Genomic DNA, 23297 nt, shown 5'->3' with positions numbered 1-23297 from the left:
CCAGGCCTCATCATAGCCGCTGGGAAAAGAGTATGAGCAGCCAAGGACTGGCTTCTTGGAATTTACTTTCTGTGTAAGGAGGCAAAGAAGGTTAAGGGTGGTCAGCAAATGTTCCATCAGGAGGGCAGGTCAAGGAAACAGCACGAATAAGACAGTGGGGCAGGGAACCCCCGGTTATCTGGAATGACGAGAGTATGGGGTTCGTGGAAAGGGCAAGGTGGCAAGGAGACAGTGGCAAGAGCCTACAGGCTGGGGACGCCTGGGTGGCTCAGTGGTTGAATGTCTGCCTTTGGCTCAGGCAGTGATTCTGGGGTCCTGGGATCGAGTCCTGCATCGGGCTCCCTGCATGGACCCTGCTTCTCCCTCTGCCTGGGTCTCTGCCTCTCTCTCTCTCTCTCTCTCTCTCTCTCTCTCTCTCTGATTCTCACGAATAAATAAATAAAATCTTAAAAAAGGAGAAAGAGCCTACAGGCTGGAGATGGAGAGCCATATGTGTTGTGCAAAGCATTCAGATTTAGTCCCGTAGAGAGAGGTTCAGCAAGGTTTGGCCCGGGCTGGGAAAGTGTTGTCCTTTTAAACAAGGGAATGATAGTCCCAGATTCAGGTTTCAGGAAGATTGCTGCAGCCGCATGTGGGGAGTGTCTTAGGAGAGGATATTGCCTACATTCCCCGAGGGTGGGAAGGCTATGGCCGGAGCCTGAAGAACCTTCACCATTGCACCAATGATGTTGGAGGCCCAATTTGGAGAAAGATATCTGACCCCCTTGCCCTGGGAACTGGCCTGATACTGACCCTATATTGATGTATGGTTCTGACTGTGAAGGCCATGGGCTTATTTTTTTCCCCCATTCTTTACTTTATGTGAGTAGGTCATACACACACACACACACACACACACACACACAGTAAGACCCTCACAAGGTGCACGAGGAAAGGGTATGAGTGACAAGCGTCCTTCCTACCCCTGCCACCTATTCAGTCCCCTTCACCAGAGGCAGCTACAGTTATCAGAGTTTATTTTTGTCCTAAAGACAGTTAAGGAACTCAGACCTAAAATGGAATGAGGGGACGCCTGGGTGGCTCAGTCGGGTAAGCACCTGCCTTCAGCTCAGGTCATGATCCATGTCCTGGGATCGAGTCCCACATCAGGCTCCCTGCTCAGCGGGGAGTCTGCTGCTCCCTCTCCCTCTGCCTGCTGCTCCCCTCCCCTGCTTGTGTTTTTTTTTTCTCTCTCTCTCTCAAATAAATAAAACCAATTTAAAAAATAAAATAAAATGGAATTAGGGGGCTATGTAACATGGTGAGGGCAGAGGGCCTGGAGTCAAGCAGACTCTGTTCAAAGCCCGGCTGCACCACTTCCCAACCCAGAGCCCAGATAGCCACAGGATTTATCTGGTTGGGTTGTTGAGATAATTAAATAAGCTAACCTAACCTACTGAGGTCTTAGCACAGTGCCTGGCACATATTTAAACTCAATAAACATCAGCTATTATTAACTACTGGGCAGTTGACTGTGATGGGGGAGGGTGGAAGGGAAGGCCAGGGGACATTGAATACTTTCTGGGGGAAGCCTTGGTTGCTCAAAGTGTGCTCACTGGAAATCCCTGGGAACTTACTGGAAGTGCAGGATCCCAGGCCCTTCCCTAGACCTGGTGAATGAGAAGCTGCTTTCCAACAACCTCCCAGGTGACGGGCATGCACGTGAGAGCATGAGAAGCACTATCCCACACAAGCCCAAAATCCCTGAGGGAAGGGGCCATAGATTCCCTGCCTCTGGGCAGATGCTGATGCTGAATCTTGACCTTCAGACCTAAGCCCTTTGATGTTTTATGATGAAAACTCACTTTTAAGGGAAATGCAGGCCCTCTCCCCTCCAGCTTTCTATTCCACATCTGATTTCCCAAGCCCAATAACCTGTGACCTCAAAGACAACTGGAATGTGTCCCCTTTTGTCCTGACGGTAACCTGATAGATGGCTCAGGGGCGGGGTGGCATGTTGTTTTTAAAGTGATATAAGAGACACAGTGGAGCCTGCCCAACAAGCAGCAGGGCTGCCAGGATGCCAACTGGGACGCAAGGCTCTGGCAGTGGGGGGCTGCCTTAGAACCTGGCCTTGAAAGTAGAGCCTACTTGGGGTTAAGGCTGGGAGGCTGGAGGGGCTCGTGGGGTGACAATTGCTACTGTTTGCCACTTGTTCCAAACTGGTAGACCACGGCCAGAAATATAGGAGATACAGGAAGCAGCCCTTTCTTTTAAAAATAGAACCACAGGGACACTTGGGTGGCTTAGTCGGTTAAGCGTCCAACTCTTAATTTCAACTCAGGTCATGATCTCTGAATTGTGAGATCGAGTCTCAGGTCTGGCTCCACACTGGGCATACAGCCTGCTTAAGATTTTTCTCTCTCCCTCTCCCTCCGCTCTCTCTCTCTCTTTCTCTCTCTCTCTCAAAAAAAAAAAGAAAAAAAAATAGAACCACACACCATAATGGTGGGTGCATGTCACTATACATTTGTCCAAACCCACAGAATTTGTCCAAATCCACATCAGATTTCACCAAGAGTGAACCCTAATGTAAACCATGGACTCTGGTGATAATGATGTGTCCGTGGAGGTTCATCGATCATAACCAGCCATGCTGGTGGGGGATGTTGATAGTGGGGGAGGCTGTGCTTGTGTAGGGGCAGGAGGTATATGGGAACTCTCTCTATCTTCTGCTCAATTTTGCCAAAAACTACCCTGAAAAAGAAAACTTAATTTTTTTTAATAAAAGGAAAATTATAATTTGTCATCGAATCAGTTTTAGGAGAGAAAAAAAAAAAAAAGAAACCCAGGTTGAGGCCTGGGGCAGTATGCTTTTTAAAAATCACAATTGTAACAAAAATAACTTAGAGCTGAGATGTCCAATCCAGAAGACATCAGCCATTTGTGGCTAATGAACACCTGAAATGTTCCTAGTGCAACTAAAGGAACTGGATTTTAAACTTTATTTAATTTTAATTAATTCACATGTAAATTCAAAAACTGACATGTGATACACACAGTAAAAATTTTTTTCACACAGTAAAATTTTTAAGTGGGTTTGGAACAATTTGGGTATGTGAATTAACTCTTTCGATTGCTAATTTCATGAAATCTGAATAAAGCTCATTTCCAGTGAATAGTTAGCATCCAGATTGAGATACAATATAAGTGTAACATTTTGAAAACGTAATACCAGAAAAAAAGGATGTAAAATATCCATTTGTGTGTAGGGATTATATATTGAAATAATATTTTGGTTATATTTAATTAACAAAAAATAAAAGCTTACTTTACCTAGGTCTTATAACTTCAAAATATAGCTTCCAAAAAAGTAAAGTTATGTGTGCGGCTCACCCCTGTACACTACCGTAGGAATATAAAATGGTGCAGCTGCTTTGAAAACCAGTATGGTGGTTCCTCAAAAAGTTAGATGTAAAGTCACCTAGCAACCCCACTCTTGGGCATTCGCTCAAGAGAACCGAAAACATATGTCCACACAAAATTGCTACAAAGTGGAAACAGCCCAGATGTCCGTCAACTGATGAATGAATTAAAATAAATGTGGTATGTCCATACAGTGTGATCTTATTCAGCCCTAAAAGAGAATGGAAGTACTGATAGATGATCGGCATGGATGACCCTTGATAATAATATTCCAAGTGAAAGGAGGCAGACACACAAAATCCACATACGTACAATTGCATGTACATGAAATATCCAGAATAGGCAAATCTGCAGAGACAAAAGCAAATTAAAGTTTGCCAAGTGCTTGGGGAAGAGCAGAATAGGAAATTACTGTTCATGAGTATGGGTTTCTTTTGAGGATGATGAAAATATTCTGGAATTAAATGGTGGTGATGGTTGCTCACTGTGTGGACATGCAAAAAATTATGTGTATGTGGCTTGTGTTAGGTCTCTGTTGGGCAGTGCAGATTGAGATGACCTAGCTGTTCCTCTCCTGTCACTCTTGAGGGGATAGAGTTGAGCCACAGCTAATGGCCATGGGGTCATTTTTGCCCCTCCCCCAGGGGATATTTGGCAATGTCTAGAGGTATTCTTGGCTATCAGCTACGGTGGGGGTTAGAAATGGCCAGAGGGGTGAGAGGGTGAGATTGGCCAGAGATGCTGCTAAACATCCTGCAGTGTGCAGGACAGTTGTCCCTAACACAGAGCTGCCCCGCTCCCAAAGTCAGTAGTGTCCCATTTGAGAGGTCGGGCACTAGAGCTGCTCAGGGGTCCACGCCTCCTTCAGGCTGCCCTGCAGTGGGCATGGCCTTCTCTGGAGCCCAGCCCCGTGCAGGTGTGCTCTGCTCCTCTGGACACCTGAGGTTGTGCACTTGGAGATGTTCTAGGGCCCAGAGAGTCCGGGAAGGGCCCAGGAGTCCCAGAGGGGATTAGCTGTGGCATCCATGGCTCTGTCCTCACTCTCCGAGGCTTCCTGAGTTCCAAAATGTCATACTCATTTTAAATGAAGCTGGCCTCATTCTGGGTAGATTGCCATGGTTCTTGTTGTTTTCTCTTCCACATCAGATTTCCTAAGCCAGAGGCCACTGGAATTTGCAAAGCCTGTGTCATGAACGGGTTCCCTCTCTGATATCTAAAGTAAAAACCTGAAAAAGGACATCTCCAGACTTGGCTTTGAGGTATTTTGTTGTCGTGTTTTTTTTTTTTTTTAAGATTTTATTTATTTATTCATGAGAGACATACAGAGAGAGGCAGAGACACAAGCAGAGGGAGAAGCAGGCTCCACGCGGGAAGCCTGATGAGAGACTTGCCCTGAGCCAAAGACAGATGCCCAACCACTTAGCCACCCAGGTGTCCCCAAGGTACCTTGATTTTAAGTTACCTTCTCTGTCTGCAGTAGTGGCTTGTGGCTGCTGCAACAAATTACCACAAACTCAATCCCTTATAAGAATACATATGTCTTACCCTACAAGAATACATACATATTACCATACAGTACATATGTATTACCTTACAGTTCTGCAATTCAGAAGCCTAACATGGATCTCATGGGGCTAAAATCAAGGTAGCAGCAAAGCTACATTCCTTCTAGGGGCTCCAGAAGAACATCTCCTTAACTTTTCCAGCTTCTGGAGGCTGCCTGCATTCACTGACTCATGGCCCCTTCCTTCAAATTCAAAGCCAGCGGAGTGGAGGTCTTCAGATCTTTCTTGGACTTTGACCTTCTTCTCTCCCTCCCACTTAAGAACTCGTGACTACACTTGGATCACTGGAGAATCCAGAGTAAATTCCCCAAATCAAAATGCTTAACTTACGTCTGCAAAGTCCCTTACACCATGTATGATAATATATTCATGAGTTCTAGGAACGGAGGTGATGGACCTAATCTTGGGAGCCATTGTTCTGCCTCCCACCGTGTTACCTGGGTCTGGACAATCTGCCCAGGTGGCCCCTCAGCCAGCATCCAGCCATCCTCATTTCATAAGAAGAAACTGGGCATATTTGCTTCTCTGGAATTGTGGAGTTTCCCAGTCTGAGTTCTGAGATATTTAAGTACTGACTTTCCAGATCTTCATTCTTTTTGACGTATGCCCCAAAATGGTCTGTGAGAGATTTATAGACTCGTTCTGTGCTAAAAATGTCCCCTTCCCCAATTCATATGTTGAAGTCCTAGTCCCTGTACCTCAGAATGACATGATTTTTGTAGAGAGAGCCTTGAAAGAGGTAATTAAGGTAAAATGAGGTCATTCAGGTGGGCCCTAATCCAATATGACTGGTGTCATTGCCAGAAAGGGAGATTAGGACACAAACAGACACAAGACACCAGCAGGGAGAAGGTGGCCATCCTCAAGCTACAGAGAGAGGCCCGAGAAGAAACCTACTGGACCAACTACCTCCTTGGCTTTGCATGTCCAGCCTCCAGAACTGTGGGGAATCTAATTTCCATTGTTTCAGCCGGCCAGTCTGTGGCATTTTATTATGGCAACCCTAGTAAACTAAAACACCACTTTCCCACATTTGTACCACTGTATGGTTTGAGATGAATTATTACAATTCAAATCTTCTCTTATTACTTTGGTTTACAAAGTTTCTGAAGTTCTTGTCACACTGGCTGAGTTGGAACCCCCTTTCACAAGTGGGTTGTGATCAAATGCTGGGTTCAATGCAACGTTTATTGGGCATCTCTAACCATCGGGCACCAGACGTTCTCAATATGGCTTGTCGCTGACCCCTGCAGAATCAGTGTACTGTCCATCTAATCTAGTGTGATTTGCAGCAATAGCTCTAAAGTCGGGGAAATGAAGAGCCATAGGGCAGATCAGGGCAGGATGGTTAGGCGGGGACATTAGGATTCCGGAAGTGTTATGAAACGAGTGGCATTTGAACGCTAGGCCTTGAGGCATTGGCCAGACGCCTTCACACTCAAGCCTTTAAAGAGAGTTGCCTCTGTGTTCCAGGGACAGAAGATTGCACGTTAACTGGAGGCTTTAGGAGTGGTCTTCATTTGAGTCAGCCCTCCAAAACGCTGACATGAGACAAGAACGGGGGTGCAGTTAGTTTCTCAGGGAGGTGACGTCAGGGAGCATGGGAGAGGAGGAATGTGAGTTAGGGGAGGGAGGAGCCAGCACAGGGCTGAACATATTGCAGCCGTGAACACAGGGGCCCGAATCCACTGGCCCTGCTACAACACTGTGTGGCACATGCCTTAGAGTCATCCTACGGGAAAGTGAGGTTTCCTCCTTCCAGCTGCCTTGTCATGTGTGGCCAGACAACCTCCCAAGCCACGAAGGAAATCTTCAGGCAGTGAGTAGCTGGAACCTGTCTTCACTCGTAGCTGCAGGTGACTCGGGTGACAACTAGATAATTTCATAGACCATCTGGATGTTGGAATCAGTCAGTGGGGTTCTTTGACCTCAACGTTTCTGACTCTCCTGCCCATCAGAACACACTGGCCCTCACAACCATCAGCCTCAATTTGTGCTTGTGCTGATCTGCTTTCCTCAGAATGTGAATTCCAGGTTTATCACTTAAAATAGATGTGCTGTGGGCCTGTTAATTAAGCTCTTTGAGCTTCGTGGGCCAGCTCACACTCTGATCACAGGGATTAATACCAAACGTAGGGCATTGACATAGTAGCTGGAAGATGCAAACACTCTATGAATCGTTGCTATTTTTATGGCTGACAACCCTTGCTTCTCTCTACAGTCAGTGCAGACGTTGGACCAGGTACAGAACTCGAGATGACAAGTTCTCCACAACAAGAAGCTCCACAACAGCTTCATCTTGATGCTTTTTAACTACACAACTGCCTGGTATGACTCGCTTATTGCTTGGTTTTGGTAAGTAAAAATGCCATTTCAGAAAAATGCCTTACTAGAGTGTCATAGAAGTGTCATGTCATGAACACAAAAATACACAAAAATACCAAAATCATCATTCATAAGAACTTACAGGGGCACCTGGGTGGCTCAGTGGTTGACTGTCTGTCTGCCTTCAGCTCAAGTCGTGATCCCGGGGTCCTGAGATCGAGTCCTTCATCAGGCTCCCCACAGGGAGCCTGCTTCTCTCTCTACCTGTGTCTCTGTGTCTCTCATGAATAAATAAAATCTTAAAAATAGAAAACAAACTTACAAACTTACAGCCTCCCACTGAATAACCTCTGGTTTAGTCTACTGTAGACTATAGGGATGATTTTTGGTAATTTATTACATTAATGCACCAAGTAGTTCCCAAATTACGGGGGGCTCTGAATTCTGAGGGTGACCTATGTCTCAGTCTGTTCGGGCTGCTATAACAAAATGCCATAGCCTGGGCAGCTGAAGGAAGAGGAACGCTATTTCTCACAGTTCTGGAGAACCAGTGTGGTTCCAGGTGAGGACCCTTTTCCTGGCTTGCACATGTCTGCCTTCTCACGTGGCACAGAGGGAGCGAAGCGGGGGGAGAGAGGGGGAGAGAGAAAGAAGGAGAGAGAGACACACACATATATCCACACTCAAACACAGAAGGAGAGAAAGAGAGAAGGAGAGGAAGGGAGAGAGAGGGAGAGAAAGAGAGGGAGAGAGAGAGAAGAGGGAGAAAGAGACACACATATATACATACACATGGAAGGGGGGAGGGAGAGAGGGAGAGATAGTAAGAGAGAGGGGGATAAGGGAGGAAAGGGAGGGAGAAGGAGAGGGAGGAAGGGTGGGAGGGAGGGCCAGCTGTGGTCTCTCTTCCTACGAGGACACTAACCCCATCATGGGGGCTCCACCCTCACGATGGCATCTAAACCTAATTACCTCCTGAAGGCCCCACCTCTAAAATCCAATACTGTGGGAGTTAGAGCTTTAACATATGACTGGGGGGGTGGGGTGGAGATATAAATATTCAGTCAGGACACCTTGCTTACCATCATAGAGTACCTCCCCCCCCCCCCCGCCCCCCGGGTGTAACATCTTACCTAGTGCAGTCTCACCACATACGGTTCTAGGAAAGTGGTAAGAAAGGGGATTTTATCTATATTTACTGGTTCTATTTTTAACAATATTTAGGCCCCTTGGATGCTCATGGGGCCTCTATGCAGTATCTAACTTTCAGCATCAAAGAGAACTACTTTTCACTGATCAAAGAGAAAGGTTCTCTTGCTAGATTTGGGGCAGCCCCTTAAGGGATTTAGAAAAGCTGTAGTATTATCATATATACATACATCGTCTTTCAAGGAAAATGGAATGGAGCTTATTTATGTTGCAAAGTAGCTGGAAGACAAGAAGAGATTTTTATTTATTTTTTTTATCTTTGAGAGAGAGAGAGAGCTGATAGGGAATGGGGGAGGGGCAGAGGGAGAAGGAGCAGATTCCACGCTGAGCGCAGAGCCCAACTCGGGGCTCCATCGATCTCATGACCCTGAGATCATGACCTGAGCCGAAATCCAGAGTCGGACACCTAACCAACTGTGCCATCCAGGTGCCCCTGAGGCTATTTCCTTTTACTTATTTATTTTTAAATATTTTATTTATTTGTTCATGATAGACACGGGGGGGCGGGGGCGGGTGGCAGAGACACAGGCAGAGGGAGAAGCAGGCTCCATGCTGGGGAGCCCGACGCAGGACTCGATCCTGGGTCTCCAGGATCACGCCCTGGGCCAAAGGCAGGCGCCAAACCGCTGAGCCACCCACGGACCCGGCTCTTTCCTTTTAAAAGCCACCAGGTTTTGTCAGTTCTCTTAGGGAAGAGCTCAGTAAGTGATTTTGAGACTGACTCGTTTATGCTAGAATTGCAGCAAGGTGTAAAGGCACTGGACAGAAAAATGACCAGGGGTTTCCCTTAGGGTCTGGGGGAGCACAGGGGAAGAGCTGGAGCTTCCTCTCATGAAACCTCATTTTTCCAATAAAGAGACTAACACACACACACACACACATACACACACAGATTGCTTCGTCATTTGTTTACAAGCATCTTTTCACATCCTTAAATGTCTTCAAAGCATGATCTGTGATGGCTGCGTGGTGTTCCAAAGGATTTTGTACCACAATATTTAACCATCCCCACCCCGCCTCCGCTCTTAAATATCTAGATTGGTCCCAAAGTTTCCTTATTACAAGTCAGGCCGCAATGAGCATTTTTGTCCACCTAGCTCTGTTGATAGCGCTGATCACCTCGTATGGCGAATTACTGGGCCAAAGTTCGCATTTTAAAGGTATTAGTAAGTATTGCCAATCTGCCACCCAGGAACAGGATAGCAATTTGCACTCCCACCACCAGCAGCATAGAAGAAAGCCTGATCCTTCACAGTCTTATCAGCTGGTGATATCATCTCTTTAAAAGCAAATCTCTGAAAACTGACGAAGGAGGGAAGGCAGGAAGGAAGAAAATCAGTTGATAAGTTTATGATGTAATTGTACTTTTTTTTTTGTGAACTATTTGATTCCTTTGCCTATTTTGGATCAGATGTTCATCTGTTCTTATGCTGCTTTCTTTGTCTATACACCTCCAATATGTACTTTTCTAAATTTTTTATTTGTTTTTAAATTCTGCTTGGGGGTTTTCAACATGCAAAATTCTTACATTGTCAAATTTATCACTTTTTGCCCTTATGCTTAGAAAGGCTTTCCTCCTCCTTGAGATCCACATTTTCTTCCATTCTATTTGACATTTATTTGGGTAGCTGATGTGGAATTAGGGATTCACGGGACTTTAGAGCCTTGGAAACTTAGAGATCAAGTTTAACGCCTTCAGTTTAAGGAAAAACTGAGGGAAGAGGCCCAAGGAAGAGGAGAAGTGGACTCAGGGACACAGAGCTGGTTAATGGCAGAACTAGGCCCCAAATCACGGATTCCTAGACCTCAGTTTATTCTCTTTTTAAAACATACTGGTTTTCAAGAATACAAGTAACAAAGGAACAGTTTCCTTAAAAACTATAACATTACTAAACACCTATCCGAATACTAGTTTTCTATTCACATGCCCTCTCCTGCCAGAGTTATCGTGGTTGTCATTTTGGTGTGGATCCTTCTACATTTAACGAAGGTAATTTTATGTACTTCTCTGTGTATGTACAAATGACATATATGATTATGGGTTGGTTCAGGGGGGAGCATACCTGGTACCATGTTGTGTGAATCATTCTGTAATATACTTTTCTTGCTCTACTTCATGTACGTGTCTCTTGCGCCCATGAAACTGCAGTATAGTGGGTAATGCCCCTTTTAATTTTAGAAGATATTAATTAATTTTAAAAGATATTATTAATTTTAAAAGATATCACCACGTTACACTCTTGTTGACAAAGTACCCATTTCTCCATAGTCTCAACACCTTGATATTACCTACCATCCTGTAAGTTTTTTGCCTATCTCATGGGTGAGAGATACTTTTTTAATTTATATTTTCCTAATTACTCATGAGGCTGAACATCTTATGTGTTTAGCAACCATTTGTATATTCTCTTCTGCGAACCTTGAGTTTATTTACTTTTACCTTTCCTTAAAATTCAATTGCTAGGAATATTTTTTCTTATCTGTTTTTTATATACTTTGGAAATTAATCTTTGCCTATTACGTGTGTCCTACACATTTCTTCCAGTCTGTCACTTTCGTTTACTTTTGTTTCTGACATTTTTTGTTATATAGACATTAGCTCAATGTAACCAAAATGATCAATGTTTTCTTTCTTTCTTTTTCCATTCTTTGTGTCCCAAGAAGATCTCATGGCTTTCAAGTTCCTAAAAATAGTTTGCAATATTTTTTCTAGTAGTTTATAGCTTGGGGGTTTTAAATATATATAACTCAGAGATCCATCTGGAGTTTATTTGGGGTCCACTGCAAGATACAGGGCTTATTTCTTCCTCCACCCAGATGACTAATCATGTCAGCATCGAAGATATTGTTTCTTTCCTAAAGCTTGAAAGGATATTTCCATCATAAACCAAATTCCAATATATTCTTGGGTCTAATTCTGTACTCTCTACTTTGTCTGGTTCATCTGGTGATCTACTGGGGACTGCTCCCACCCCTTTCTGCCACAGCTTTATCATTTATATTGACAGAGGGATGGTTAGTTCAACATCTTTCCTATCCCATTATCAGCAAAGCCAGTTCACTTTCTGTCATAGCCAAAAAAACCACCAATAAAGCATGTCTCTGGCACCTGGCTCCCACCCAAAGAACTGATGAGAGTTTTGCTACAGGGACTTAAACCCACCCAAGCAGCCAAGCGACCCTCCTCTCTCCGGCCTCCACTGCTACCCCTCAAATTCCTGTCACTGAACTCCTCCTTAAAATAAAGCTCAGCTGTAGATGGCACACCTGTTCTGGATTAGTTACAAGAAGTCAGGATCTGTATTTATTTCAGCGGCCGGACAGGTGAAGAACAAGCTGCGTTTATAGCAAGCCAACTAGAAAGCAGAGAAACATCCATCAAGAGGTGTTTTCCCCCCTCTTAGGGCAAAGGGGTTACCCTCGACAAGCCCTAAACTTCCTGTTGCTTCCCAAATCCCGTGATTCTTTCCGGGAATGCCTCAGGTGGTAGTAGTCACTCGGGGTCTCTATCTAACGAAGCTCACCGTTGGAGTTTTACTTGCGCAGGAGAACCACCTACGGTGCTCATTACAAGCGCAAATCCAACAAGCCCAAGGTAAAATTTAGAGATTTGTGCTCCTAAACAAGCACCATTGTGGATGATCCCAGTGCAGATAATCCAAACCCTTGCAATGGTGATGCGTGGTGTTGCGCCGCCCTGGGCCCCTGGGCCCCTGGGCCCCTGGGCTGGGGAGAGGCCTTGGGCCCCCTGTGACCCTGCGCTACAGCACCTGCTCTGTAGGGAGTGCTCCCTAAGAGAGGAGTTAGTAGGGGGATGGTGTCGGTATAATGCAGATGCTACACTGCTTCATTCTTGATTTCTCCTAGGCCCAGGAGCCCTGGCATAAAGTAGAGAATCTTGAGCAGGAAAGGGTAAGAGACTGCAACCCAACTTTTGCATTGGCAGCAGAGACTCTCTGGGTATATTCGAATAAAGCTAAAAATGAGGCCTGTCCTGGCACTCCTCTCTCCTGAGACGTGCACTCCAGGCCTGTGTCTGAGCTCAGGAGGCACTCCCCACCCCCACCCCCAGGCCCAGCTCCCCAGCAGTCACCCACAGACACTCATTTCTGTCCCTGAAGCTGGGGCACCCTCAGACTTGCCCTACTAGAGGGCTACCAGCCTTTCCACTCAGTTAGCTTGTGTATTTTTTTTTTTAAGATTTTATTTATTCGTGAGCGACACAGAGAGGCAGAGACATAGACAGAGGGAGAACCAGGCTCCCCGTGGGGAGCCTACCAAGACCTGGATCCCAGGACCCCGGAATCACGACCTGAGCCGAAGGCAGATGCTCAACCACTGAGCCCCCCAGGTCCCCCTCTTGTGTATTTTTAATATCTGCCCCAGCAACCACCGGCCAACCCGAGCTGCCTCCCTGGACAGTCCAAGTGAAGGAACTTCCTGTGCACATGTTTTTGCTTTTGTCATTGGTTTTCAAATGACCTGTTTCTGAAGTGACCGGCAGGGACTGCTATTTTCCCCAGAGGCCCTGATAATTTAAAGTGTGTGATTTTTGCAGAATATGAGGTGTTTCAGGAATGTGGACATTGCACGAGAGCAGCAACATCTTATGTGCGGAGAATACTCATTGTGTGTTTGAAAAGGAGTGAATAACCTGGGGCTTTGTTACTCAGCTAAGACTGGAAGGAAATCAAGGGCAGGGGGCTCAAGAATCCCTCAAAGAATGCTTTCATGAAGCCTATGACCTTCAGCTCCCTGCAGCCCTGCTCTGTGGGTCTTCAACCTTCAACCTCCCGGGGGAACCTTCCAAGGGGACCCTTCCAAGCGGACCCTTCCATTTCCATTCCACTAAGGCAACAGGTGTACAAGCCTGACTTCAGGACTTCCAGGGGTGGGGCTTAGGCATCTCTACATGTAGAAAATACAGGGATGGTTCTAAAGCACAGCTACGATTCTCAAATTTGTAGATACAGAGAACCACCCAGGAGCTTTTAAAACCCCCAATGCCCAAGCCATACCCAGACCAAATTACCTTAGAATCTCTGGGGGCTGAACTCAGGAATCAGACTGTTTTAAGGTCCCAGCCAACCAGCCAGGCCACTGCTTTAGGGTCTTTTTTTAATCTGAGAAAGACCTCCTCTCTGTAGACCAGAGCTTCTGGAACTTCAGTGTGTATACGAATCACCTAGGAATCAGGTTAAAATGCAGATCCTGATGTAGCAAGGCTGGGGCAGGATTTGAGATTCTGTTCTTTGACAAGCTGGTCTGCAGACTGCACTGTTAGTAGCAGAGCTGGGGCTTCGAATGACTTTCCATTGATTATTTAACAATCACTGAGTACAATTACTGCGGCCGAGCCAGGGCACCCGCTAATCCTGCAGGTGCAGGGCAGTAATGGCATTTGGCAGAAGCAGCACAGCAGGCTTTGTGATTAAAAACAAAACAAATGTTTGTGTTACTTGCTGGGTCAGCCATGGGATGGTGTTGACAAGAGGCCTGACTGCTGCGTGCTAAGAGATGAGCGATTATAAACTTCGGCCCTTCCTCTCATCAGTAGAGAGCTGGCTTATCAGCCTTCTGGAGTCTGTTTTAATAGTTGCTATTGGGTGGCGGAGGAGGTGTTTGGAGGTGTTTGCATTTTATTATGCAGATGAATTCAAATCTCAGGTTGCTCTGTCCCAGAGATGAAAACTACATTATAAAGACGCTTAGAGGGCAGCCCTGGTGGTGCAGCGGTTTGGCGCCGCCTGCGGCCTGGGGTGTGATCCTGGAGACCCGAATCGAGTCCCACATTGGGCTCCCTGCATGGAGCCTGCTTCTCCCTCTCCCTGTGTCTCTGCCTCTCTCCCTCTGTGTCTATGAATAAATAAATAAAATCTTAAAAAAAAAAATAAAGAGGCTTAGATTATCTGCTTGGTGTTTTCCTATGCTAAAAAAAAATTTTTATTGGAGACCTACTGTGTGTCCTGCCTGTCACTGGATGGCCATGCACATCTCAAGCTGCCACATACTGTGTTATGGTATCGCCTGCCTAGCTACGAGGCTGAACTCCGATTAGCATGAAGTGTCACACTGCATTTATCACATGAGCCTACACAGGTGATAAATTTTGGTAGACACACAACAAGTAAAACTGGGAAAATTTGAATGAGATGGCTAGATGGTATCAATGTCAATATTTTGGTTGTAATATTATGCTATAGTTTTTCAAAATGTTACCATCAGGGGAACCTGGCAAAGTGGGAAGGGGGCAAAGTGTATAAGGATCTCTCCATGTGGTTTCTTAGAACTGTGTGTGCATGTACAAGTGTCTCAGTGAAAATTTCAATTTAGAAAGGTATAAAACTACTCACAGCCAGCCCTCAAATATGTCTTTAATATGGGGAGGGGACATATGTATTAAGAAGGTAAATAATAGGGGGGCCTGGTTGGCTCAGGCAGTAGAGCATATGACTTTTGATGTGGGGGTTGTGAGTTTGAGCTCCATGTTGGGTATAGAGAGTATTCAAAAATAAAATCTTTTTTAAAAAGGTAAATATTAAAATAAAAATGATAATACTTATTACATGCTAACTGCACCATAGGTACTGTGATAAGCATTTTACATGGAAGCCTTTAATCCTCACAACACCCTATCAGGCATTATTCTTATTTCTGTTTTCTGTATTTATTTATTTATTTATTTATTTATTTATTTATTTATTTATTTTTAAGAAATTTTATTTATTTATTCATGAGACACACAGAGAGAGAGGCAGAGACACAGGCAGAGGGAGAAGCAGGCTCCACGCAGGGAGCCTGACATGGGACTCGATCCCGTGTCTCCAGGATCACGCCCTGAAGGCAGCGCTAAACTGCTGAGCCACCCAGGCTGCCCTGTTTTCTGTTTTAGATGAAGAAAGTGGACCCGGGAGAGCATAGGTGGTTTTTCCCAGGGTCACAGAGTCAGCAGGCAGTCAGGCAGGACTCAAACTCAGGCCCAGAGCTCACTATACCACACAGAGTATGCGAATAAGAATGCTATGTTTTGGGATCCCTGGGTGGCTCAGCGGTTGAGCATCTGCCTTCGGCTCAGGGTGTAATCCTGGGGTCCTGGGATCGAGTCCCGCATCGGGCTTCCTGCATAGAGCCTGCTTCTCCCTCTGCCTGTGTCTCTGCCTCTCTCTCCCTTTCTCTCTCATGAATAAAATAAATTAAAAGTGTTTTTAAAAAGCTGTGTTTCTCTGGAAAGAGAAATCATAGTGAAGGGTGAGGACTGTGCTTCAGGAGTGGGGTGCAAATGGAAGTACCTTGCAGGATCTTGGCCTTGAAAGAAGAAAGGAGTTGAGCTGGCAATACACAGAGCGAGGGCATTCCAAGGCAAGAAGACAGAAGAAACACCACACGTCTGAAAGAATGCTCCATTTTCCAGGTGAAGAAACCAGTGAGTTTGTCTGCTTTGCCACTCAGAGGTAGATGGAGGCAGTATGGCAGAGGGTCTTCAATGCGAGGGGCACGTGGTAAGGTCTCCCTGGGTCTGGCCAGTGATCTGGGCAAGCTAACAAGGCACTGATGGGACCAAGTTATATGTGAATCACCAGCACTCACAAGGGAAGCCGCGTGCAAGGTGTTTACAGTTTAGTACGTAGTAATCCATTCCCAGGGCCCAAAGAGCAATGGGAAGCAATTTGGTAGTGGAAAATTGGTAGGTGAAGGGAACCAGAGGGTCTACTTATAATACCAAAGGCCATAAAGTGGTTGAAACCATTGATCATTATGGAATTAATGGAATTAAATCTCATCTCGTATGGCTACTTACTCTTCCGACTACTGAGTGCCTACTACGTGGCCAGCCCGAACCCAAGGGCTTGGGACATAGCAGTGAACAAAATACAGTGACCCAACTCCCTGCCACCAAGGAGCTCACCCTCTGTGCTTAGTGCTGATTCCTGATCAAGAGGATGCTTAACTCTCAGAACCGAAGATTACACTTTCATACTGTACACTTGAGATCCCATGAGCCCAAAGAGAAATGCAAATCTCCCTGGGGTGAAGCTGGGCAGCGATGCAGAAGGACAGACACAGCACTTCTGATTTAAGAGTGAGGATGATCTTACCCCAGTGTGGCTACAAGGAAACTTAAGATGGGCGGGTCGTCAGGCCATGCCTCTGAGTTGGATCATAAAAGAAGAGCAAAACCAAGGTGAAGGATTGGGATTGGCAGTGTGACCCTTGAAGATGATTCAAGTTAGCCTGGGGTACCCTCTCAGTGTTTCCACTCCCAAACTGGGATTAACTTTGGAATCTTCCATAAACGTAGAGAAATTGGGGGCTTTCCAGTCCCAGCCTGGGTAAGTACTATTTCAACACAAATCAGAACAAGATGGCCTTGCAACATAAAAGCAGGAGAGGAAGACCGGAAGTAAGTACACCTGGAGACCTATGTTTAGGCAGGAGATACTCTACAATCTAGTCTTATTTTTAAAATGCAGAATTAGAGGTATGGACCCTTCCTCGGAATGCTAAAAGCAATATACAGATGAAGACAAATGACTAAAAGATAAGCTGGTGGTCACTGTTTCTACAAAAAGACACCTAAAGGTAAGTGCATCAGGCAAGAGTCAAGAGTGGGCAGATTTGTTAATATTACCCCAACCGAGGATTTGTCACCGTTTCATATCTTAAGTTCCCACAAGCTTCAGTTGCCTGAGAATAAATATTTAAAATATCTTTTCGACTTAGTTATAGAAAGATTCACCAATTTTTTTCTTCAGCAGTATTTAAGAAAATTAAAAGTCTGATTTAGCTCCCAGGGGCCTTCTCATGCTTTTGTATCACGTTTCCAATGATATTTAGCCCTTTGCTCTAGATTTGGCCATATTGTGTATGCGTGCAAGAAACACAGGCATCTCCTACAGTTAGATAGTAACTTTTTGCGTGGGTAAAAGCATCTGCACTCACTATGCCACTGGCCCTGTGGCAAAATTTTCCCACTTTAGTTAAGGGAAGATAAATGGCACAGATACAGAGGCTGCACAGGACCATCCTCCATAGACAACTTCCATTCATGTTTCTGGGTGCCCTTGAGTGAGAGGCTGGCTCTGCCACGGAGCACAGCAAAGGGAGAAACAGTCCTACTACCTGCAGAATGCAAGCTTTCTAAAAAGTCACCTCTATCCTCTATGGGTCGGAGGCGATTGCTTTAGTTATGCCACAAAGCACAAAACACACCTTGGACCTCCAGCCGATGGCTGGGGAGGGGAGTGAGAGTCGCACAAGAACTCCGCTGGAGACAAGAATCTGCGTGAGGCAGCTGCCTGTGGTCCTGGAGATGGCCTGTTTTATTTTTTTATTTTTTATTTTTTGATGGCCCTTTTTATTTAGCTGCACTGAGCCTGCTGTCCCCAGGACTTCGGATCTCAGAATTCAGCTTAGGGTGTAAGCTGAGGAGGACTAAGAAGGCTCCTTCCTTTAGCTCCTCTCATTGTTGGCAGCTGAGGAAGCTAGAAAGCGCTTCCCCCAGTGGCAGGTCTGAAACTATCATTGTCACTAGTCTCCACGTACTCCTCCCCGGCCACTTGACCCCCTCACCCCCCTCCCCTGGAACCTTTGATAATGAGGATAATTTGCCCAGTGAAATGCTCAACGTGGATAAGCAACTGTAAAAAGGTTCTTAGCTGATCCAGGAAGAGCATTATATGAAAACAAAGGGAAATGCTATGTTTATGGATGTGAAAAAATGAACACTGCAACCTAATTTCATATTAGTATTGGGCTAAACCACCTCCATAAACTTATCCTGGGCACCCATCTGTGGTCACTGGCATGTGATCACCCTATGGTAGGTGTTAAACAACCAAATAGGATAAAGCAGGCTCTCCTGCAAAAAGTAAAGTACAAATGTGACTTTTATGTGGTGAGTTTGGCCAGCAGAGCAGACAATTTGCTCAGGAAAAAGCTACCTCAGACCTGGAGATTTTTAGATTGGCTTCTTTAGGACTGGGTCATTAGAAACCAATGTAGTACGTGTTTACTTTTTCACAGAGAGAGTGCAGTAACTGTGAGTGCATTTGGGAATATTCCGTCGTCTTTGGAATATGTCTAATCTCTAGGTTCCTACTATGAAGCTGAGCGGAGGGAGAACACAGATCTAGTAAAAATAATTGAAAAACCTTTTCTTAGGTAGTTATTTGCAAAAATAAAATCTTGGCCTCACAGCACAACATCAATGCAAAGCCCCCTGGGGGAGCCTTTAAGACATTCGCACATCAAACACAGTATCTTTGGTGCATTAATTATTCCTGTTAATCTCTTTCAAATATACCCCCCAATCGGTAATAGGGTGAAACAAATTTATTCCCCGGCGGTACCTTCTTAGCCTCTTTTATACTTTGTGATCTAAGAAAAACAAAAACAGGCATTCGTTGAAAAATCTACTTTGATTTGTTGGGCGAAGGAAACCGACTCTGTCTACTTCCTCCAACACCACTGAGTGGGTTCTACAAATCTTTGAGATGCACCGAAATCTTTCATTTTACGATGAATTCTGACTAAAACCAGCGCTTACCATTTTCAAAGAGCTCCCGAGAAATTGCCAAAAGAGACTTTTCTTTTTCTTTTAAGGTCTTCACCCAAAACATTTGCTTGAGAACCCTTCTGAATAGAGACATTGCCTAGTAAAACACATGCGGTAGACAAAATATCAAATTTCTTTGTCCAGCTGTCCAGAATCCCATTAGTGCCTCTTACTTCTATCTGTCTTTTGCTATAATTAGGATGGCTTAGGGTTTATCTGGGCCTTTTTTCAAAACCAGATTTCCTTCCCAGCAGCAGCAGCTGTCATTCACAAGTACCCTAATGGTACTGGGAGACTTCTTTTGATTTACACTGTGGTAGAGTGATCAGGAATATGAAGGGAAGGGAAACACACACACACACGCACACACACACACACAAATACCTTTCATCTAGCAATTTTTAAAGAGAGGAGTCTTACCTGAGGAAGAGCACTCCAGCCTGGAACTCCGCTTGTTTCAAACAGCCTATGGACCGGCACTCCTTCCCCCTGGAAGTCTGAGTTCGCTCCTTGGGGGCCTGAGCCCAGTGGAGTTTGCAGGGTTTTTGCTCCTTGGTCTGCTGGCGCTGGAACAGCACCTTCTCCTGCAGGGAACTGGGAATTCCAATCAGCAGCTTCTGCTTTGGCACGAAGACCGGCTCTTTTATCACTCTGGGTTAGTGGGTGCTTAACAGGTTCTTTGGGATAGAGGAGATTAAGGGTGCCTTCTGTTGCACTCTCTTTTAGGTTGGGGCTCAGCTTTTTGGGTTTTCCTCTCACACCTGGCCGCCTCACCCTGGGGGGTTTCTCAGAGCCCGTCTTGGTCAGTGACCCCCCATCCCCTTCCTTTTTGTCTGCTGCGATCTCCATCCACTGGCTCACCCCTGGCTTCTCTAACTCACCAGACAAGCGCTTCATCGCCGTCTCTATCACTGCTTTATCCATGTTTAGCAGATTGTCACTGGGGAATTCCTCTCCTGCTTGGTGGCTGTCTCTGGTTTCTCCTCGAATTCCTGGATAATCATTTTCAGCGGCCCCAGAAGCAGTGGGTGGTTTATGTCTCCCCTGGTCTGTCACCGTAGATGTCGTGTCTCGGTGAGGCCCCCAAGTCAGAATCATCCCCGTTTGCAGGGATGAGGGACTGTGGGTGGAGGCTTGGCTGCTCCTCACCCCCACTTCTTGGGATTGTGAGTGATAACCACAGAAGCCAGTGGTGGCATCCATAGGCCCCGTGTCATCTGACACCCGAGGCCCACAACCCATTTCACTGAGGAGATGCTCACACCCACCCAGGCAACACGCACCGAATTCCATCTCTTCGTCATCGCTTTCTAATAAAAAAACATGCTCAGAGCCCTGCAGGTTCCTTTGCCAGACTGCATTAGAGTAATCCGTCATAACGTCGGAACATTCCAGATACTCTAGGTCATCATCTGAAAACTCCTCGGTGCAGGTTAGGGTTATCTCTGGGCAAAGTTCATAGTCACTGTCAGAGTCTTCGCTGGACACCTGTGGGCTGCCTTGCTGGTTGATCGTGTCCCTGTCACCTGGGCAAGCGGATGCGGTCGCCTCTGACAGTGGCAGGCTGAAGCTGATGTACTTCTGCGCTTTAGGATCCGGATGACCAGAGTCTGAGACTTCCTCCTTAAGGCCATCACTGCCTGAGGCACCATCCCTTAGCCTCGATACTTCGGAATGCGCTGTCCTGGGGTAACACACATTTTGTTTAGTGGGGATTGTACTTGAATCAGAAAAAAGCAACCCAACTGCAACTTCCTCTGTGTCATCCGGACCAGGCGCCTCTTCCATTGGCCTCGTTCCCGTAACATCCAAGGGATTTTCAGACCTGGATGCATTAGTGTCACTGTTGGCCAATAACTGGAGGGAGCACGAGGGGCTGAATTTGGAGGAGGGGGAGTCAGCAGACACGGGACTACCTGCCGAGACATACTCTTCGCCCTCACAAGGAGGTTCTTCCTCCCCCAGTTGATTTGTCTTGCCCTGCGCACACGCCTCTGTTGCAGGTGGCCAACCTGGGCCCCTGCCATCTTTCAGGTTAAGAGAGAGCTGCGAGTTCTCTGCTGAGCACCTGACTTCAACAGAAGCAGAGCAGCAAATCATTCCAGAACAGTTTTTAGCAGAGATCTGATACACGGCAGCGTCATCAGGGGTACAGCTAGGATGAAGAGAACACACAGGTAAGTTTGCCATGTTTTGGATGATGGACGTGCCAACATTTGTCACGTCATGGCATACAGAAAACGACCATGGTTTTAGCTGCACCCTCCAGGAGATCTTCTGTGGTCTCCCTGGAAGGGGGCTTGTGGTCAGAGGCAACCAGCCCCTGGGCTCCAGCTGCCCTCGAGCTGAGAATCCAGGAAGCTCAGCATTTTCCCTTAAAACTTTCCACCATCTTACCCCAACTTGAAAAATGCTTGAGAATTATTCAGATGAATGGGGAGACATCTTATAATCTGGTTTCTTCATCTCTCCTTTTAAGTCCTTTTTATGCTATGGGAATTTGAGAAAAACACAATTTTCTGGAGTGAGTCATTGTACACGAAGGACTGAAGAATCCTACTTCATGCAGTGGGAGCAGCATGAGCAATAACTCTGTGGAAGCCCATGCTAGGAAGGCCTGGCTCTTGCCAGGAGGGTGTCAAGGTATCACGCCGGGATTATGTGTATGGAGGATAGTGCCATTTCTCTTAATTTTGCATGACTCTGAAGTCTAAACCTCACCCCGTGTGCCCCTCTAGCTGGAAACCCAGGTCCACATGCCATCCTGACTTACACAGACGGAGCCAGGTGCTCGGCTTTGGCCCAACAGGGAAGAAACTGAATCCTGGATCATGCTGAGCCTGCTCTCCCTCCACCAGGAGAGACAGTGCTCCCGTGGCTCCTCCCTTTATTTTATTTTATTTTTTTATAAATTTTTATTTATTTATGATAGTCACACAGAGAGAGAGATCGAGGCAGAGACACAGGCAGAGGGAGAAGCAGGCTCCATGCACCGGGAGCCTGACGTGGGATTCGATCCCGGGTCTCCGGGATCACGCCCTGGGCCAAAGGCAGGCGCCAAACCGCTGCGCCACCCAGGGCTCCCTTTATTGACTGGAGCTCCGGGTAGCCTCCAGCCTGACTGGCTTCGCTGACCTTTCCCACTAGGGCTTGTCTCCAGGCTCTGCAATCCTAATAAAAACCCATTACACTTGCTTTATAATTTGCACTCATTTATCTCATTTGACCTCAGTGTAGCTATAACATTGCTGGTCTCACCCGATGCATTATCCAGCTCTTAAGTCAAAAAGCACTTTTCAGAAAGCAGCAGCTGTGGGTCTAGCCAGAATTAGAGGTGATGTTTAGATATTTATTGACTGATCTGAACAAAATGTGCACAAATACATAACCTGGAAGGATTAGTGTCAGGCCCTCAGTGGCACACAGTCTTTCTTGTTCTCTCTCTTCTCACTGAAAGCATCGCTCTGTCTCCCCAAGCTCACATGTGCTCGTAAGCCCTCAATCGTCAGATGCCTGCTCAGATACGCCTCATTTTCAAAAATAATAGACTAATTCCAATTTTGTTAATATCTTAGTTTTTTATAATCTGATTCGCAAGCAGGAGCCACCCAGGAGTGGCTGAGGCTGGCCACAGCCCATGTTCGATTTGCCTTGGCCAACAGCATGGGGAGATGAAATTTAGGGTCACTTTCTAGAGGAAACAGTGTCTGCCCCTCCTATCTGCTTCACAATGTTATTCTGAAGTTCCAATGAGAAAAATCAATGTGAAGGGGCTTTGCAAAACAGAAACCTTATGTCACATAAGAATGTGGAAATGATAATTATGTGATATGATAGAGATATTAGCTAACACTACTGTGGCAATCAGACTGCAATATAAATGCATCAGATCAATATGTTGTACACCTTAAAACATGCACAGTGTTGCATGTCAAATATAACTCAATTTTAAAGGGGGGGAGGAGGACACCTGGCTGGCTCAGCAGTTGAGCCTCTGCCTTTGGCTCAGGGTGTGATCCTGGGGTCCTGGGATCGAATCCTGGATTGGGCTCCCTGCAGGGAGTCTGCTTCTCCCTCTGCCTGTGTCTCTGCCTCTATCTCTGTGTCTCTGATGAATAAATAAATACAATCTTAGAAAAAAAAAAAGATATGAGAGTGCTAAGACCAGATTACCTCTGGTTTTCAAGAAGTGTGCAGAAGAATCATCAAGAAACTAAAATTTTTGAATCAGAATCCAC

The 23297-nt window shown here is 45.9% G+C and overlaps 1 protein-coding gene and 1 long non-coding RNA gene across 12 annotated transcripts in view; one reads left to right on the top strand and one right to left on the bottom strand.

Moving 5' to 3' along the window:
• Positions 1–23297, bottom strand: part of ALPK2 (alpha kinase 2) — a 142390-nt gene that overhangs the window by 52707 nt on the left and 66386 nt on the right. For all 9 annotated transcript variants that reach the window (XM_038525904.1, XM_038525899.1, XM_038525900.1 and 6 more), the window contains one exon: positions 19480–21214. In XM_038525904.1, the coding sequence (XP_038381832.1) occupies positions 19480–21214 (1735 nt within the window). The remainder of the gene's footprint in view (positions 1–19479; positions 21215–23297) is intronic.
• The window catches only part of LOC102151902, a 42094-nt gene that overhangs the window by 625 nt on the left and 18172 nt on the right, over positions 1–23297 (top strand). For 2 of the 3 annotated variants that reach the window (XR_005353437.1, XR_005353439.1), the window contains exon 1: positions 19382–21236. This is a non-coding gene — a long non-coding RNA (uncharacterized LOC102151902). Of the gene's footprint in view, positions 1–7191; positions 7326–19381; positions 21237–23297 lie in introns of those variants that run through there. The other variant, XR_005353438.1, reaches the window with a different exon arrangement.

Source organism: Canis lupus, chromosome 1 (assembly GCF_011100685.1).
Source record: "Canis lupus familiaris isolate Mischka breed German Shepherd chromosome 1, alternate assembly UU_Cfam_GSD_1.0, whole genome shotgun sequence".
Classification (NCBI taxonomy): Eukaryota; Metazoa; Chordata; class Mammalia; order Carnivora; family Canidae; genus Canis; species Canis lupus.
The sequence above is the reverse complement of the archived record's forward strand: the minus strand, read 5'-3'. Positions and strand labels throughout refer to the sequence as shown.